Below are 19134 nucleotides of genomic sequence, written 5' to 3' on the forward strand. Positions count from 1 at the left end.
CCCGGGAATCCAGGACCTCCCAGTCCCCGCAGAGCCACAGAACCCCGCAGCATCCACAGGTCCGCCAGCATCCAAGGAGCTCCCCCAGCACCCAAGGGGCTTCCCCGGCATCCAGGGAGCTCCCCCAGCACCCAGGGAGCCCTGCAGCAGCTGGGGAGCCCCCAGGATTTCCATGTCCCCCTACAGTGACAGATCGCCAGTGTCCACTGGTGTCCCACGCAGTCACAGAAGCCCAGTATCCACTGATGTGTCCCCCCAGAAGACAGAGGGGTCTCCACAGGTTTCCCATCATCCGCAGAGCCCTCCAGCGCCCACAGAACCCTGCAGCAGCCGCAGAACTCCCCGTGTCCCCATAACTGCGTTCCCTGGTCCCCGCTGGCATCTCCGTGTCCCCATAACCGCGGTCCCCGGTCCCCTCCCGTCTCCGATGTCCCCGCGTGGTCTCGAACCCGCGGTCCCGCGATCGAGCTCCGCGCCGCGGTCCCGTGTCCCTCGCGGCCGCCGTAGGGCGCGCAGCCATGGCGGCGCGGGCGGGCTCGCTGGTGGCGGCCGTGCTGGCGCACTCGGGCCGGCTCGACAAGGAGCACCTGGGAGCCCGTGTCGGGCGCCTGTCCCGCCGCGTCGAGGAGCTCAAGGCAAGGCACGGGAGTGGCGGAGGGACGGGGAACGGGAGGGACGCGGGGAGAGACGCGGGGCCGGCGCTGAGGCGTAGCCGGTCAGGACCGGGTGTCCAGCCCGGGGTCATCTCGGGTGTCCAGCCCTGGGTTAGCCCAGCGTCCAGCCCTGGGTCATCTCGGGTGTTCAGCCCTGATTTGGAGCCGGTGTCCAGCCCTGGGTCAGCTGGATCAGGGTGCCAGCCTTGGTTCAGCCCCAAATGTCCAGCCCTGGTTTGGAGGGGGTGTCCAGCCCTGGTTTGGAGGGGGTGTCCAGCCCTGGTTTGGAGCGGGTGTCCAGCCCTGAGTCAGCTGGCTCAGGGTGCCCAGTCCTCGTTCAGCCCCAGATGTCCAGTCCTGGTTTGGAGGGGGTGTCCAGCCCTGGTTTGGAGGGGGTGTCCAGCCCTGGGTCATCTCGGGTGTCCAGCCCTGGGTTAGCTCGGGTGTCCAGCCCTGGTTTGGAGGGGGTGTTCAGCCCTGGGTCAGCCCGGGTGTCCAGCCCTGGGTTAGCCCGGGTGTCCAGCCCTGGGTCAGCTGGCTCAGGGTGCCCAGCCCTCTTTCAGCCCCAGTTGTGCAGTCTTGTTCTGTCCTGGAGTGCCCAGCCCGGATCAGGGGTGCCCTGCTCTGCTCTGAGATGTCCAGCCCTGCTCATCCCGGCATGTCCCAAGGTCTCTCTTACCCATCCTGGCAGTCCTGTCCCTCTGCCCCGAGGTGACGCCGTCCCCGCTGCTCTCTGCCCTCAGGGGGAGGTGTGCACCATGATTAACAAGAAGTACAGCGAGTTCCTGCCCAGCATGCAGAGCGCAGAGGACCTGGTGGCACAGGTGGAGGGGCTGGCCAACAACATCGACCTGCTCAAGGCGGGCATCGAGAACGAGGTGACTCCGGGGGGATATTCTGCTCCATTTCACCCCAAATCTGGAGCCCCCACCCTGTCATGGGGTGCTTGGTCACAGCCCCAAACCTGCCAGAGCTCAGGGAGTGTCTGGACAGCACTTTCATGGTGGAGTTTTGTGGTTTGTAGGAGGTCCTGGGGATCACTTCCAGCTCAGGAAGTTCTGTGACTAAGATCCCTGGGTGATATCAGCCCTAAAGAATGCCTTGAGGTGACACCAGGGTGTACATTAACAGCTGTCATTAAGGGTTTGTCACTCTTGTGTGGGTGCAGAAGTGTGTCACAGTGTCCTTCAGCCTTGCCTGTGGCAGGGGGTGTGACACAGGAATGAAAAGGGTGAAGTTTTTTTTCTTCTCACCAAATTATTCTCTGAAATAAATGATAAACAAAATTAAGGAGGAAAATGTGTGTGCTAACAAACGCTGTCAGTGAACCGAAAGCTGTTGTTGTTTTAGGTGCAGCGAGATCTGAATGTTGCTGTTGCTGAGTTCACAGAGCTGAAGCAGCAGCTGGAGAGGGACACACTGGTCCTGAGTGTCCTGAAAAAGCTGCAGGAGGTGAGGAGGGGGAGCAAAACAATCCTGCTCCTCGGCGTGAGACATTATCTTGGGCTGTGTTTTGGATGTGTCTGTACATTACAGATTTGGGTGAGTGTGTGCAGAGTGAGGGCAGAGCTGCAGTGACACTGTGTGTGTTTGGCCTTTGCAGTTTGACACAGCCATCAAAGAGTGCAACTCTGCTCTGCTGGAAAAGCAGTATGTGACAGCAGCTCAGCAGCTGGAGAAGGTACCTGTTGAGCCCTTGGCAGTGCTGATTGATGCACTGGTGAATTCTAGAGGGTGTTTTTCACTGGCAAGGGCAGCCCTTACCCCAGCTGTGTTTGCTGTCCCCCACCAGGCACGGAGCAGCCTCAGGAGCCTGGAGTCGCGCAGGGGCTTTGAGCTGAAGATCCTGAAGGCCCTGGGCACAGAGCTCACCGTGCAGACACAGAACATCATCTACCATCTCGGGGAGGAGTGGCAGAAGCTCATTGTGTGGAAGCTGCCTCCTTCCAAAGGTGCTCACAGGGTGTTTTTTTTCATTCTTTCTGTCCCACTGAAGTGCCTGTTTTCACCTGCAAGGTGGGACATGCAGTGAAACTGTTGGGCTGAGGGGGTTGAACGAGCTGTTCTCTGGGGAAGGGTGGCTCTTTTCCTCTGCTGTGACACTGTGACACCCCTGGTGTGGTTTGTGGCAGGCAGCAGCAGCCTGGAGGCCGTGGTGCTGTCGGAGCTGCATTTGCACATGGTGCCGCCCCAGGACGAGGACACTGCTGTCCCCCCCGTGGCTGCTGTGCTGCAGGCCTTGGCTGTCCTGGGAGAGCTGCACTCCAAGCTCAAAGATTTTGGTAAGACAGACCCCAGAAACAGCCCCAGTAGCTCAGGGGGATAGTTCAGGCTTGTTTAAACACAGATAGTGAGATCCACTTCACTCCAGCAGGACACTGGGAAACGTCTTCCTCTCCTGGCTTGTGTTTCCCACTGAGGTGAATGCTGTAGCTCTTACTAATAGGAAAATATTTATCCTGATATCTATCTGGATTTATTTCTCCTGTCCTGACAATTCAGTGTCCTTTTGATCCATGACTATGTGGTTTCCTAGCCTGATGCTTGAAGAGTTTTACCTCATTAGTAATTCCCTGATAGAGCTGATTGAGGGATTATTCCTTCCACTTCTCCCAGTCTCTAAATCCAGAATAGTCAGGGCTGGACCTCACTGGAGCAGTCTGCTGTTGGAAAAGTCTGTTTTTCCCTCTGCTCAGGCCAGTTGTTGCTGCAGTACATCCTGAAGCCACTGATCTCACACCCATCTCTGCAGCCAGTCCCAGAGGAGCAGCCAGATGTGTTCATCCTGAGGTTCAGGTCCCAGGAGTTTGCCTTGGATGAGTCCTCTCCTATGGAAGTTTTTGACAAGATCAAGCTGGTTTTTGAAGTTCTGCACAAACACCTGCTAAGTAGGTAGTTCCTTTCTTTTGGGATTAGTTATGATCAGTACCTTGTTCATTTAATGAGAGTTTCCTGGAATATCTGATTGTTAATTAGCATTGCGTGCAAGGAAAGTGGAGGAAGGGCTTTTGAACTGGTGGAGGGTCTGGCTCAGGAAGCAGCTGCACTAAAATCCATTTCTCTTCTCTGGGATGTAGATGTGCCTCTGGAGCAGCCTGGGGAGGGCAGAAAGGAAGGCAGAGTCACCCTGGCAGAGCTGCTGGGGGAGCTCATCTGGGAGGAGCTCTCAGACTGCCTCATCCACAACTGCCTGGTGAACTCCATCCCAACCAACAGCAGCAAACTGGAGCAGTACAAAGAGGTGGGTCCCAAAAACCCCCTCAGGTCTGAACACAGAGCCCAGCACTCCAGTGTGATGGCATTCTAGTGGTTAATGCCCTCTAAAACCTTGTTCATTCTTTGCTTTTGGCTTTTATACCAAATTTTACTTTGTTTCCTGATTTTAGGAGACTGTGCTAACATAGAACACATCTGCTCTCCTCAGGTGATTGAATCCACAGAGGAATTTGAGAAGGCCCTGAAGAAGATGCAGTTTTTGAAGGAAGACACAACTGCCTTGCTGAAATACGCCTGCAATGTGGATTCCCACTTTGCCAACAAGAAGTGCCAGGATGTGATCATGGCAGCCAGGAACCTGATGACCTCCGAAATACACAACACTGTGAAGGTGCCTCGCACAGCTTTTCCACCTGGAAAACAATCTCTAAATATTTTTTAACAGTGCTACAGTGCTGTGTTTATCTTGAGCCTTAAATCTCTGTCATTCAGTGCTTTTTAATCTTGCAGATTCTCCTTTCTGAGCTCTAAATTCTGTTACTCTCTTGTTTTCCTTTAGATCACACCTGATTCCAGCATATCCCTCCCAGAGCTCCCTGACCCTGGGTCAGGAGACCACCTAAAAATGCACAGCCCCTCCAGCCTCCTGCACAATGGGACAGTGAATTTGGGGAGTGAGAGCAGGCTGAGCCCCTTCACCCTGAGCCTGCCCACCTGCCGCATCAGCTCCTCCGTGCAGCAGCTGGTGGAGCTGGCTTATCACACCCTGCTGGAGGCCACAGCCAGCACGGATCTCTGGTAGGAATTATTGGGCATTTTTCAATTATGGTTGTGTATCGAATCAATATTGATTTATTTAGTAACTTGTGTGTTGGCCTCTAGCAACACCAAGCATCTGGTGATAGGTTTGAAGAACTTTAAAGAGTAGAAAATACTGAAAATTAGATTCAGTCGTTACTCTTGTTTTGGCTAGAGGATGTATCCCTGGGTTTGGGCAGGAGACTGACACTGCTGCAGGTTCAGCAGCCCTTGGAGTTCAAGTTTTTAGAAAAATCAAACCCATCTCTTTTTCCCAAAACCAAGTGCTGGCCTCACTGTGAGCAGAGTTGTAAAGCAAAGAGCTCCAGCTGGCAGCGCTCTTGGGGAAAAACAAACAGGATCCACATCAACTTCACTTCAACAAGTAGAGAGCACAGCCCTGAAGCAGGAGAGTTGCCCAGGTAACAGGTGCTCTCAAGGGGCAGAGAGAGGGCTGAGTGTTCCTGCACACCTGGAGGGGCAAGCACAGTGTCCCCTTTGTTCTGGGCTTTCACAGATCTCCCTCCACACTGAACCTCAAGGTCACCACAGCCTTTGGGAGCTTTCCAGAGTGTTGACAGTGCTGTCATTGATCCTGACAATCCCCTCTTTGTGCCAGTGCTTCACTGCTCACAAAACCTTGTTGTGGGGCAGGCTGAGGGTCAGCTATGAGCAGGACATTAATGCCAGGCTGACATGAGTCCTCTTTCCTTTATAGCTGTGTGCAGCTCTTCGACTGTGTCAGGAACATCTTCCAGCTCTTCTATGAGGTGGTGCCCACATACCACAGGTGAGTGTGTCCATATTTCCTGTTCTGAGGGGAATCCTGCTGTTGGAACAGTCCCACTTGTCCACTACTACTTGCTCCATCATCAAAAATCAACTATTCAATCTCTTATTAAACCATACCTGTGCAGAGCAGGTGCTTGAGAGTTTCTGTGTTGTCAATCTTATGATGAAGGGTGTGGGTGAAGTTCTCACACAGCTGTATTTGTAACAGCCATGTAACTTTGACCTCAAATCTGATGAACAGATTTTTCATTATGTTTTTCCTGTGAAAACAAGAGCAGCAGTGAAGATGCAAAGTTCACAATCCTGTCAGAGAACTTCTCTCCCTTTCCTCACTGTGACTTTGCCCTAACAGAATGTATTTCTGTTTGAAAGCTCATGGTTGGAAACAGTGTGGGGTAACACAGGGTTCAGATGCCTCAGTACCATTTCAGCCTCTTCTCCTGCCAGTTCCTGTAGGGATGTGGGAGGTTACATGTTTTTACTCTGATGTCAGTCAGGCTCTGCCAGCACCATCTGCGTGCTTTTCTCTAGGATAGACACGACTGGTTTTTTAACAGAAACAGCTCTAAATAAACCCATTTCTTTCCTTTTCCCTTCTTCCTGGGCCAGGGAGAACCTGCAGAAGCTGCCCCAGCTGGCTGCCATCCACCACAACAACTGCATGTACATCGCCCACCACCTGCTCACCCTGGGCCACCAGTTCCGCTACCGCAGCACTGGAGTGCTGAGCAACGGGGCTGCCACCTTCGTGGACCTGGTGCCTGGCTTCAGGAGGCTGGGTAAAACCTCCCTCCTTTCCCCTCTAAAATAAAAATGTGCCTGTGGATCATGTGAGAATTCACCCTGGCAGCAGCTGCTGGGTGTTTTTGTGGAGGTGTGGCTGCTCACTCAGTGCGAGCAGTGCGTTGTTGCTTTGATTTTTCAGCTTTCTGATTGTTTTCATTCTTGGATTAAAAAGTTCTTAGGCATTTTAACAAAAACAAGGACTGATGTTTAGTAAATACATTCCTTTCCAAGAGGAAAAACAAATTAATAGACTGCTAGTTTGACCACTGAGGTCAAAAGGATATTCCTGTCGTCCCTCAATCCTTGACCAAATCCCAAAAACTATATAAATTAAGATTCCCAAAATAAAGCCCTTTTCCCTTTTCATCTCACAACCTAACTAATAAATGTGGTTCTTTCATGTCCTCTTGCAACAGTGCATTGGTATTTTTTGGACAAGTAGCAAAAACATTTTCTGAACTTCTGAGGAATTTTTGCCTCTTTGAAACCCATATCTTCTTAGCCCCAAGAACAGTATCCAGCAAGATGTAGCACTGTGTTTTGGGATCTGCTGCCTGGTCCTTTGATATTTTCATTAGTTATTCTACAGAAATAAATCCAGACATAAGTCTGTGTGAGCTAACAGGAGTCATCCACAGTTCATGGTGCTACTCTGCTGTTTTTGCCAGCAGTGTTGTAGCAACGTGACCTGCACAAGAGCTCACTGGTTAAACTGGCTCTGGGAGACTGTTTGGAGACTGGAAATTTGATTAAAAATAAAATGTTACAGCAAGTTCATTATTCAGCACTTAGAGTCATAAATAGGCAGAGCAAATTTAGTAATTGCTTAATTGCTTTTCTCTGCTTGTTTTGCTCCTAAAGGGATGGAGTGTTTTCTGGCCCAGATGCGAGTGCAGAAGGGAGAAATCCTGGAGAGGCTCTCGAGTGCCAGGAATTTTTCCAACATGGATGACGAGGAGAATTACTGTGCAGCAAATAAAGCCATAAAGCAGGTAAGGGAGGCAGTGGAGGAACATCCCAGTGCCTGCAGGTATCCTGGGGAGGGTGCAGTGTGACAGCTCCACTGTGGAACTGCTAAAAAAAACTTTTCTGACAGGATGGTTTGGGTTTTTTGTCCTGGGCTGTGTCTTTAGCAGGATTGCTCCACTGCTTCTCCCCATTTGTACTCACCTGATCCCCTGGTGCCTTTCCAGGCTCTGCCTGGTGTCACACTCATCTGTTGCCTTGCAGGTGCTGCACCAGCTGAGGAGGCTGGGCATGGTGTGGCAGGATGTGCTCCCTGTGAACGTGTACTGCAAGGCCATGGGGGCCCTTCTGAACACAGCCCTGGCAGAGATTGTCACCAGGATTGCTGCCCTGGAGGTAACAACATGGGGGGTGCTGGGGACAGCTTTTGTCACCTACAAAAACTCTCCTCAAAATCACCTTTCAGGGAGCAGTTAATTCACACAGAAATTATAATCATGTGTCCATGGAAAACATTCACAATCCCAGTTTTTCATTTCACTTGGCACTCCAAAAATAAACCTCACTTTGCTCTGTTGGTGTTTTCCCCACTCCAGGATATCTCTGCAGAGGATGCAGACAGGCTGTACTCACTCTGCAGGATCATGGTGGAGGAGGGACCCCAAGTTTTCACCCCTCTGCTCGAAGAAGACAAAAATAAGAAGTACCAAGAGGAAGTTCCAGTCTATGTGCACAAGTGGATGACATTCAAGGAGCTGATGATCATCCTGCAGGCCAACCTCCAGGAAATTGTGGATCAGTAGGTGTTTTCCTTTCCAGGTCCTTGTTTGAGATGCTGTTTCTGGGCAGGTTGGTGACATGAAGCTCTCCTGTCTCCCATTGCAGGTGGGCAGATGGGAAGGGGCCTCTGGCAGAGGAATTTTCGGCAGCTGAAGTGAAGAGTCTGATCAGAGCCTTGTTCCAGAACACAGAGAGGAGAGCAGCAGCACTGGCCAAGATCAAGTGACTCCAGTTTACACCTGCATCTTGTGACACAGCAAGAGCAAACTGACTAAACTTCCAAATATTTTTGGTTTTTTAAATTTCACCTTTTTTATTTGTACTGGTCTGAAAAAACTTTGGGATGGGGTAAGTGCTTTGTGGAGCTTGGCTGGGGGGAAGGAGCATTTCCTGGCTGGGTGTTGGTGTAACCTCACCTCAGGCTGGGCTCAGGGCCCTGCAGGGGCATTTCCAGTGCTCAGCTGGGACTCTGCTGTGCAGTTCCACATCAGGGGACCTGCAGCCCCTCTGTTACCTCCCCTGTCCCTCAAACTCATGTGCAACCCACAGACTTGGAGAGCTTTTGATATCCCTCCAGGGAGTGCCAAACTTTCCCACCTCAGCTGCCCCTGAGGAGCAGACCTCAAGGGAGAGACACTCCAGAGAGGGATGTGGGGAAGGGAGATCCTGTGCTGAATGAACCTTTGGTCAGGTCACAGCATTTCTCACAAGTATGAAAATTCTCTTATTTCTCATGGAAAATGTCTTCAAACTGATTCAGAACTTTTCAATGTCATTTTCTCAAGTGTAGAAGCCAGTTCAACTCCTTCCTTTATGTTTCTGTTGGGTATGAGCTGCATAACTCTGGTGTCTTTCTGGTGTTATATTTTCTGTCCTTTAAGAATGATGAGAGAAATGTAAACCAATATCAAAAGGGAATGAAAGCTGCACTCACAGCATTGAGTCACAGAATGCTATGTTTGACACTTGGATTATTGTACATTGCTTTTAACTGAAAACCTCCCTGAGAGCATTCACTGAATTTAGCCCAGAGCCCAGATGGAGCAAAGTCCTCCCTTCCCCTGTAGTGCTCAGAAGAGTTCCAGTCACAGAGTTCAATGTTTTAATGTTGTCTCCTGTTGTCTCCTTGTCATTGGCACTTTTGTCCCACTCCTGTTCCCATTTCCAGGCATTTGTGCAGGGGCTGAGGCTTTCATGCCACCCCAGTCCTTGCTTTTATTTTGTTTTTATTTTTTGCCCCTCCAAATGTTCCCAGTACACTGACATCTCATGGGACCCCCTCCACCTTCAAACAGTAAACCAAAAACGTCTATTTTGAAATACACTTTTCCTCTGTTGATTGTTCACAGAACTGTAATTTGCTATTTTCTTTAATAAACTATTTATACTGAGCACATTTGGGAGTCTGTTTGGGTTGCAGTGAGACAGGAGGAGCCAGTCCTGGGCTGTTCTTCACTTGTGGGCAGAGCAGAGTGTTGCTGTGTGGAGTCTGTCCTTGCCTGATTTCTAATGCATCTAATGAAATCAGTAAAAAAGGGAACAGAAAAAGCTATCAGTACCATAAAAGAGGTTGTCCTAAACGGATCCTGGGATTTGTCTGAGGAACAAACAAGGCTGGGCACTGAGCTGGGCTTACCTGGGTGACCTGGTGGATCCAGGGCAGCAGCTGGGCCACGTTGGTGTAGACCCCGGGGTGGTTGGGCTCAGCACAGCCCTGGCCCCAGCTCACAATCCCCACCAGGCGCCACATGGACCCGTCCCAGCACACCAGAGGGCCCCCACTGTCCCCCTGTGGGGCAGGGCACGGTGTCACAGCCTGCTGTGTGTCCCCAAGGCTCATCCAGTGCCACCGTCCCCCTGTGGGGCAGGGCATGGTGTCCCCAAGTACCACCAGTGCCATCCAGTGCCACCCCCTGCCAGCTGCCACCACTCCAATCCCTGTCCAACCTGGCCTTGAGCTCTTCAGGGAGCACCCAAACATCAGGGCAGGCTGTGCCTCACCAAGGTGTCCCCGGGGTGTCCCCAGTGTCCCCCTCTGCTCTCAGCCCTACCTGGCAGGCGTCCACACGTCCCTGAAGGTGTCCTGCACAGATCATCCTGGCCGTGAGCTCACCCCTGTACACACAGGAGCTGTTGCACCTCCGGGTGCCGATCAGGGGCACCAGCGCCTCCTTCAGCGTCCCGGCCACCTGTGCTGGGGACAGGGACACAGGGGAGGCAGGAGGGAAACCACAGGGGACAGCAGGGACAGGTGGGACTGCCCTAAGGGCTGGCAGTCCCTATGGCCCCTCAGGAGCAGGGCTGGGATGGAGGCAGGGAGGGCATTTGGGATGGAAGGGGCAGGAAAAGGGGGGGAGGGACAGCTCGGGGGGGAGCTCACCTTGCCCGGGGGCGGTGTAGCCCCAGCCCGACACCCAGCACTGCGTGCCCTGCAGCAGGTCCCGCCGGGAGGGCGGCAGGCACACGGCTCGGATGGCACCTGCGGGGACACGGCCAGCTCAGGGGGGACAGCCCCGGCTGGGACGGGCTGCAGGGCCCTCGGGCTGGCTCCGTGATGGGAAAGGCTCCTCTTGCTCCAGGAGCTGTGGGACTGCGGCTCCCACAGGCAGCCCTGGGCACCCTGAACCTCCCCCGGGCCAGCCTGGGTGTTCTGTAAGAGGGTCAGGGACAGGGGACGGGGCTTGGAGCACCCCGGGACAGCGGGAGGGGTCCCTGCCGTGGTGGGGATGGAGCTGGAGGAGCTTTAAGGCCCCTTCACACCCAAACCATTCTGAGATTCTGTTCTGCCAGAGCTGCTCTGGAGCGGCAGGCCCAGGAGAGGCTGAGCCTGGGCAGATTTTCACTGTGGGGTAGGACAGAAAACCCCACAGAAGGACAGGACAGCCCCAGGACAGCCCCAGGACAGCACCAGGACAGCACCAGGACTGCACCAGGACCGGTACCAAGACGGGACCAGGACAGCCCCAGGACAGCCCCAGGACAGCCCCGGGACAGCCCCGGGACACACCAGAACACACTAGGACACACCGGGACAGCCCCAGCCCTTCCTCACCTGAGAAATTAAGCGGCACTTGGAGCCTCATCAGGGCGATGTCGTAGTCGAGGCTGCTGTGGCTGTAGAGCGGGTGGGGGATGATTTCCCGGACCGGCACCCCGGCCTGGGGCTGGAGGGAGCCGTGGGTGACAATTCCCGCAAAAACCCGCCAGGCTGGGGCCGGGAGCTGCCTGCAACCGAGCGGGGCCGGGACTGCCCTGAGAGCGGGCTACGAGCACCCAGGGCAGGCTGGCAGCGGGGACAGGGGACCGGGGTGGGACAGGGAGCCGGGGATGGGGACAGGGAACCGGGGATGGGGACAGGGAACCGGAGTGGGACAGGGGACCGGGATGGGGACAGGGAGCCGAGGATGGGAACAGGGAGGGGCACGGGGGTCACGGAGAGGGGCACGGAGACCCCAGGGATGGGCACAGGGAGCCCGGGGATTGGCACAGGGATCCCTGGGAGGGGTATATGGAGCCCGGGGAATGGCACAGGAGCCGGGGATGGGCAGAGGGATCCCTGGGAGGGGCACATGGAGCCCGGGGAATGGCACAGGAGCCGGGGATGGGCACGGGGAAGAGGAGATGGGCACAGGGAGCCGGGGATGGGCAGAGGGATCCCTGGAAGGGGTACATGGAGCCCGGGGAATGGCACAGGGAGCCGGGGATGGGCACAGGGAGCTGGGGATGGACACAAAGAGCCGGGGATGGACACAAAGAGCCGGGGATGGACACAGGGAACAGGGGACGGGCACAGGGAACAGGGGACGGGCACAGGGAACAGGGGACGGGCACAGGGAACAGGGGATGGGCACAGGGAACAGGGGACGGACACAGGGAACAGGGGATGGGCACAGGGAACAGGGGACGGGCACAGGGAACAGGGGACGGACACAGGGAACAGGGGATGGGCGCAGGGAACAGGGGATGGGCACGCCCAGCCCAGGGTACCTGTGCACGCAGTGAGCTGCCGTGAGGATCCACTCGGGGGCCAGCACGGAGCCCCCACAGCGGTGCTGGGAGCCCTGGCACACACTGACCTGCCAGGGCCAGCGCCCCGGGGCCACGTCTGTGCCCCCCACCACCCTGACGGCCCCTGCCTGCAGCCCACACTCTGCAAGGAACGGGGGGAGAGGCTCCAGCTCCAGCCCTCCCTGCTGCAGGGTGAGGGCAGCAGGGGAAAGGGGAGGGAAGGAGCAGCTGCCCCCAGGCAGAGCCCTGGGACACGGACAGGAGGGATCCCTCACCTGAGCACTGCAGAGCCACAACCCGGCCGGACTGGCAGCTGCTCCTGTGTGGGAACAGGGCTCTGGTCAGAATAATTCCAGCCCAAACCCCCGGGGAGCTGCAGGGTGGCTGCAGCAGCTCCCAAAGGGTGTTGGCTGCACAGCACCTGCACTTCTCTGTGGGTAAGGCTGAGAAAAGGCTCCAGCAAACTCTGCTGGCCCCAGGGCTGCCCTTACCTGACCTGCCACCTGTCCTGCAGCCTGCCTTCCTGCCGGGGCCTCACCTGCAGGAACTGCTGCCCAGCACTCACCTGGACATCCCTCAGGTTCACCCCCTTCTGCTGGGTCATGCTGCAGGAGCAACAGGAAACGTCCTGGGAGAGCTCAGGAATGTCACCCCGCCACAGGAGGGTCACAGTCCCACAGCTCTGGCCGCTGGGAATGGACTTTTGGGCTGGAAGGACCTTCTGAAGCTGCTCCTACAGGTCCCAAGCCCAGTTTCCCCAGGGAATGGTGTGGCCTGACAAAACCCTGTCCCTTAAGGAGCTGTTTTAGCCCAAACCATCCATCCCCCCTTGAAAAGCCTCCCGTGCCATGCCCACCTGAGGTACCCGAGCTGCTGGCAGAGCTGGGTGCCCAGGGAGGGCTCCCAGTGCCCGTGGCACACCAGGAGCCAGCCAGGATGTGCTTCCACCTGTGCTTCCAGCAGGGAATTCGCTGTGCTGATCCTGAAGGACACTAAAGCCATTCCATTGCAGACACCGTGTGAGCTCCCTCCCCCTGTGCAGGGTCCTGCACAGCCAAAGCAGGAGAAAGCTCACCCTAAACCCCAGAAAAAACACTGGAGGAATTAGAAACTCTAAATGAACCCAGTCAGAGGGGTCACAGGCAAAGGAGTCATGGAAGAGTCGCCTTTGCTGTGGGACCCCTCTGTGCAATGAGGCTGCAGTGCTGAGGGGTTCAGGAGCAATTAAGAGAAAAGCAAAAGGGCAAAATGCAGAAGATATTGATTCCTAAAGAGTCTCTTTCCTGCCTCTCCCCTCTCCCCACCACTGTGACATCCATCAAAGGTGCAGACCTGTGCTGGGAGCCCCCCGGACCACGGGCTCTTCTTCCTCACCATCCTCACACGCTGGGATGGCCCCCAAATCCTGCTCCTGGGGGGAGCCCTGCCCTGCCTGGGGCTCCTTCATGTGCTTCACTGCAGGAGACAGAGGATGGGGTGAGGGTGGGTAGCACCCAAAGGTGCCCCAGACTGCAGGGTCCTGGGGTGCATGAGCCTCTCCAGGCCCACAGCTGTGCCCCATCCCCAGGCAGGGCTGAGCAGGGAGCTTCCAGCCCTCACCCCACTGCTGGCACCCCAAACCCGCTGTCAGGGGGGCAGCAGGGCTGTCCTGGGGGGACACTGACCCAGCAGCCACATCCCAGCCGCTGTCCCTGCCAGCAGCCCGGCCAGCCCCAGCAGCAGGAGCAGCCTCCTGAAGGTGCAGGGAGCCCCAGGGAACCCCTCAGCAGGACCTGCAAGGGAGGCACAGAGGGTCAGCATGCTTGTCCTGTCCCCCACAGCCCTCCCAAGCCCCTGGGGAAGCCCTGGCAGGTGCTGCACTGATTTCCAGGGCTCAGCTGCTCTTTTCCCACAGCTCAGCCATGGATTGTGTCCCAGCTCAGGACCCAGAGCCCACCCTGTCCCCAAGGGCCATCAGCAGCTCACCTGGTGTGCCCTGAGCAGGGCAGTGTCCCCGCTGCTCCCCTCCTGGGCTCGGCCATCCCGGGGCTGTGCTCGGCATCCTCGGCGTGCTCTGGGCTCTGGGGGCACTGCTGGGGACAGGAGCAGAGCCCAGGGCAGCTCTGGGGACAGGAGAAGAGCCCAGGGCAGCTCTGGGGACAGGAGCAGAGCCCAGGGCAGCTCTGGGGACAGGAGCAGAGCCCGGGGCAGCTCTGGGGACAGGAGCAGAGCCCCAGGCAGCTCTGGGGACAGGAGCAGGGCCCAGGGCAGCTCAGGGACAGGTCTGGCTGTTTGGGAAGGGGATGAGCTGTAGGATCCTGGCTCAGCACGGCAGGAGGAGCCGAGCTCGGGTCCCCAGGAGCCATCTCAGGTTCCTGTGCATGCGCTGAAGGTGCTCCCTGTCCCCAAACCCTCCTCCTCCTGCTGCAGGGCTGGGGTCAGCCCCTTTCCATCCCCTGCTGCTCCAGGTGTCCCAGGGGGACGCTCCTGTCCCTCCCTGGGGCCCCACCGAGCCCGAGCAGCAGCTGTGGGGCTGTCTCAGCTCCCAGAGCCATCTCCCACCTGCTGCCCCCCTTCACCCTCCCCTTCCCGGCCACGGGAGGAGCCCCAGGAGCTGCTGAGGGGCTGCAGCTCCAGCCAGCCCTGACAGCAGTGGGCTGCGAGGCCTTTGGGGGCCAAAACTTCCTAAAGTGGGGAAAAAAACCCAGAGGGGAGCCTGGAGCTGCTTTTTAGCACCCCCAACCTCCAGCCTGCCAGCTGTGCCTGCCAGCTGTGCCAGGTGTGCCAGGTGAGGGAGAGGGGAAGAACAGGTGAGGCCTGGTGGGGCCCCATTGAATCCTCCCCACCCTGAGCTCCCCCAGGAACCAGCCTCACCTCCCCAGGAGCTGGATTGTGCCTGCCTGGAGCACCAGGGGAGCAGCAGAGGTCAGGCAGCAGCTCCCAGCTGGCTCCTGATCCTCCAGGTAATTTCTTGTTGCTGAAAGAGGAGTTTCCATCCTGTGGCTGGGCTGTGTTGGGGCAGGAGATGATTTTCAGTGCAGAGCTCTGGTGGAACAGAAATCCCTCAGGCTGCTGCATCCCCTCATCCTCCTCTGCCCCAAAAACCAAGAGCAGCTGAGCAGACTGGAAGAGCTGTCCTGTTGGAACCCTGTCCCATGGAATAAAGGCTTTTTTCCCCCTTACTTCTCCACCCCTGACAGACACAGCTGGTGGCTCAGTGCTCCAAGCACCAATGAATTTTTAATGTTATTGAGCCGAAGAAACTCCCATGAATGTTTCATGTCCTGCAGGTTCGGGGTGGGGCTTTGTGCTCTCCCTGGGTGACACCTGCTGTGTTGTGGCACAAACCCACCCTGTGCTGGGCAGCTGCTGTGAAAACAGGGGGGGGGTTTGGGTCAGTTTGGATTTTTTTGAGACAGGCCCCCTGTCTCATTTAGAGTTTAGGCCAGACAGGCTGCAAATATCCCCCAGATCACACCTTGGCTCAGCATCTGACCCTTTCTTGGGTCTGTGCTGCAGCCAGTGGCTCTGGAGCATGCAGAGGACTGTAGATGGTGCTGGAGCACCGGTGGGAAAGGAGGGAAGAGCCCAGAATCCAGCCCGAGCATCCTTTGACAGCTCCTGTGGGCACAGAGCAGGGGAGGGACCCGCCGGGCTGCTGAAGTGGTTCAGGTCATCTCCCCTCCCTGAATCCACCAGGAACTCAACCTGTGCAGAGTTAAATGGAGATGAAATAATCAAACAGAGGTGTGAGCACAGTCAGCAAAGCACAAACACCTTCCTTGCAGGAACACACTGAGAGCAAGGGCTGGTCCTTGCCGGGGGGGAGTGAGAACCGGGGCAGATCCCAAAAGGATTCACCAGAAAGGGCTTAAAACACCAGGACACATCCCCCGGCCTGCGCTGCTGCTGCTCCCTCACTGCTCTGAGTCACGTTCCTTTCTCCTTCCCAAACTCATCCCCAGCAGATCGATATTTCCATCACCCCTGCAGGGAGAGCAGTGACGGAGGGGAGAGCTCTCTTCGAATCCCACACGTGTAGCTCCGAATTTTCAGCCTTCTGATTGTTTTTTTTATTTTTACTGAAGTTTTTTACGCTTGTAACAAAACCAAAGGCTGATATTTTGTAAACATGCATTCCTTTCCAGGAGGAAAGACAAATTGATAAACTTCTGAGTTGACCACTGGGGTCAGAGACATGTTCCTCTCGTCCCCCAATCCTTGACCAAATTCAAAAGACTATTGAAGTCGAGATCCCCAAATAAACTTCCCTTCTTTCTCATCTCACATCCTGACAGGTGAGTGTGGGTCTTTTCCTGTCCTCTTGCAACACACACAGGCACACAGCTGGGGAAGGGGGGAAGGGGAGAGACAGCAAAGCCTCTTCCTCCTCCCATTTCATCACTTTTCAGTGGTTCTTGGGGACAGTGAAGTGAAGGGAAGCAGCAGCAGCAGCAGCTCCAGACCCCGGCAGTGCCATGCCCCTGGTCCAGGTGCTGTGAGGCAGCAAACATTCCCTCTGTCACTTTTCGACCTTATTCCCATGGGAACATGTCAGTATAGGACACAAAATGAATGATAAGTGCACCATCAGGTCGTCAGGGTAAAAAGAGGGAAGATTATTATTATTATTATTTTGTTGTTTATATAGATTCTGGACAATGACTACAGATTGGAGGATGAGATTGCCACCTCTCCAACCACACTGGTCAAACTATAAGTCCATTAATTGTCCCTCCTCAAGAGAGGAATGATAAACAATCTCTTTGTTTACATGAAAATCTGTGAGAAACTCTACTACAAAAATGCAAACATCAGAAGGCTGAAAAAGATCGGAGTGACAGGAACAACCTTCCCCGGCCCCCGGGAGCAGCAGCAGAGCACAGCTGTGCAGGAACCAGCCAGATGTGGGCTCTGCTGGAGCTGACAAGGTCAGAGCAGCGTGGGCAGGACACGTCCACGGCTTGTGCAGCAACAAACACGAATTCTCTGCGGTTCTTCTGCTGAAATCAGCAAGAAAAGGTCAATAATCTGCTCATAAAACTCTGCATTCCACACCTCACCCTGGTGCTGCTCCCAATTTGGAGATCTCAGAGCAGCTTTAACAGGCACTTTCTGAGCTTTGTTGGCTTTAATTTGGGTTTATCCTGTGCTGATTGCTCCGTCCTTTCCCATGGAAATGCCGAGTCCTTCCTCGGGGATGTTTCACAAGGAAAAGGGAAATGGCTTCAAACGGACACAGCAGGGTTAGATGGGATTTGGGGAAAAATCCTTCACTCTGAGGGTGAGGCTTTCTTTTGGAAAACAAGTGAGCTCCACTCCCGAGCTCTGAGGGACACCTGAGGTTTAGGTTCCTAAACAGGAGGTGTGAAATTAAAGGGGCAAAGCCCCGGGAGCCTGAAAAATCTCTGTGCTCACCCCAGGAGAAATTGTGGCATTGAAGGGAAGCTGCTGTGGGGACGAGAGGCATAGGCAGCTCATCCCCTCCCCAGGGCTGCTCTGTCCCTCTCCTGGACCATTTGCTTCCTCACCTCATCTTCTTCCTCCCCTTTGTCTCCTATCTCATCAAAGTCCTTCTCTGTGAGATAAGGGAATTGCTGGGAACCTGCAATGGAAGAAATGGCCTAAAGCAGCAGCCTGAACCCTGCCTGAGCCTGGCAGGACTCTGCCAAATCTCATAGAAGAAAATTAATCCTGCAGTGTGTTCTCCCAGCAGTTAAAATAAAGTAAATAGAATTAAAACAAAAAGGGAAGATGAAGAGAAATTAATAATAAGCTCTGAAACTGCCTTCTGAAGCTCCCCATCTCAGGCCCAGGGTTGAGCTGGTGTGAAGGAAGGGAGTTTATTCCCTTTAACAGAGTCAGGAGCAACACCCTGGCTGTAGGGTCCCAGCACAGGGACAGTCCCTACACCAGGCACACCACCTGTGTGGAAAAATCCACTGGATTTTCCTGCTCCATCTCCCACTGCAGCACAGGCAGAGCAGAGCCCTCCCCTGCCCTGCTCCAGCCTCTCTCCCGAGGCAATTTGCTGGGTAATGATTATGGAGCTGAGAAGGCAATCTCAGGAAAACTGGTTTCTCCCTGGAAGGAGCTGAACGTAGACACTGCTATAACCTGATCCAATAATTTGTTTAAAAAGCAGCTGGCACTGTGTGAAGCAGAGACAATTTGGAGGCAATTCCTTGCAGGGCTGGTGCCCAGAGCCAGGGGATGGGCACTCTGCTCCTCTCCTGCCTCAGAGGGGCTGAGAGAAATGTCCTGACCCCACTGATGGTGTCACCGTGGTGGGGGCACCTCAGTGCCCGCCCCGAGCATTGTCACCTTGCACCTGTCACAGGTGATGGGCAGGACCTGCTGCCTCTCTGTCGGTGTTTCTGTAGAGCACAGACAGCCAGGAGAGGGCTGAGCCCTGGGTCCTCATCCATCACTCAATAAATAGAGAATTTAGGGATGAAATGTTTTCATTCTCTGTACAATGTTCCAGCACAAAGATGTCCCGAGGGATTTATTCTCGGAGACGAGTCAGAGAGGAATAACTGTTAAAGAGACATTAATTTTGTGCTCTTTTTCCTCCCATTTCCAGTTTATTTGTCACTTGCCAGCTGAACCTTTGCCCTTCCAAGTTGCTGCGGATCCCAGAGATGGAAAAGGAGAAGGTTTTTCAAGAGGCTGGGTAGCATTTCTGCTTTGTTATACCCTCACTCCCTGTGTGAAAACCAGAGCTGTTGGCCTCACATCCAGCGCAGACAGGCCCAGGGGCTGTGACACACCGGGCTGTGACACACCGTGCCCCCCGCCCTCCCTGGCAGCCCGCATGAAGTCACTGCTGATGTCACCGGGGCTGGCGCGTCCCTGCAGCATCACCGTGTGCAGGAGCTGCTCTGCCCAACCCCTTCCTCTCCAGAGCCAAAACCCCACAGAAATCCCGCAGCCCTGGAGCTCTCAGCGGTTTCTCAGGCACTGAGTTCACCGGAGGGGAAATACAGCAACCCTCCCCGAGGAGGCTGGGCAGGATCCCAGATGTGTGACAGTCCTGAGGTGCCACCCCCGACAGGGAACATTCCAGCCTCAGCACATCCAGCAGTCCCTGCAGAGCCCCAAGCCTGCTGCACGGAGCTTCCACCCCATTAACTGCTGCTCTCCCCAGGGCCCG

General features: G+C 55.3%; 2 protein-coding genes across 2 annotated transcripts; one reads left to right on the forward strand and one right to left on the reverse strand.

Moving 5' to 3' along the window:
- Positions 1-518: 518 nt before the first annotated feature.
- Positions 519-9382, forward strand: ZW10 (zw10 kinetochore protein; the record flags this gene model as incomplete). Its single annotated transcript, XM_083878045.1, has 16 exons — positions 519-635; positions 1397-1531; positions 2004-2105; positions 2257-2334; positions 2446-2605; positions 2786-2935; positions 3350-3541; positions 3731-3894; positions 4078-4260; positions 4429-4667; positions 5386-5457; positions 6069-6238; positions 7107-7237; positions 7476-7607; positions 7808-8010; positions 8097-9382. 16 exons carry the CDS (start codon positions 519-521, stop codon positions 8215-8217), a joined length of 2349 nt encoding a protein of 782 aa, XP_083734171.1. The 3' UTR covers positions 8218-9382.
- On the reverse strand, positions 9259-18842 carry TMPRSS5 (transmembrane serine protease 5; the record flags this gene model as incomplete). The annotated part of the gene is made up of 13 exons (XM_083877930.1): positions 9259-9276; positions 9628-9780; positions 10043-10185; positions 10372-10470; positions 11044-11216; positions 11979-12184; positions 12538-12604; positions 12856-13045; positions 13664-13771; positions 15626-15686; positions 16907-16981; positions 17510-17583; positions 18767-18842. The coding sequence occupies 13 exons, from the start codon at positions 18840-18842 to the stop codon at positions 9259-9261; spliced, it is 1443 nt and encodes a 480-aa protein (XP_083734056.1).
- Positions 18843-19134: the final 292 nt, after the last annotated feature.

The sequence above is a fragment of the Zosterops lateralis genome (assembly GCF_965231275.1).
Source record: "Zosterops lateralis genome assembly, chromosome: 25".
In the NCBI taxonomy this organism is placed as follows: domain Eukaryota; kingdom Metazoa; phylum Chordata; class Aves; order Passeriformes; family Zosteropidae; genus Zosterops; species Zosterops lateralis.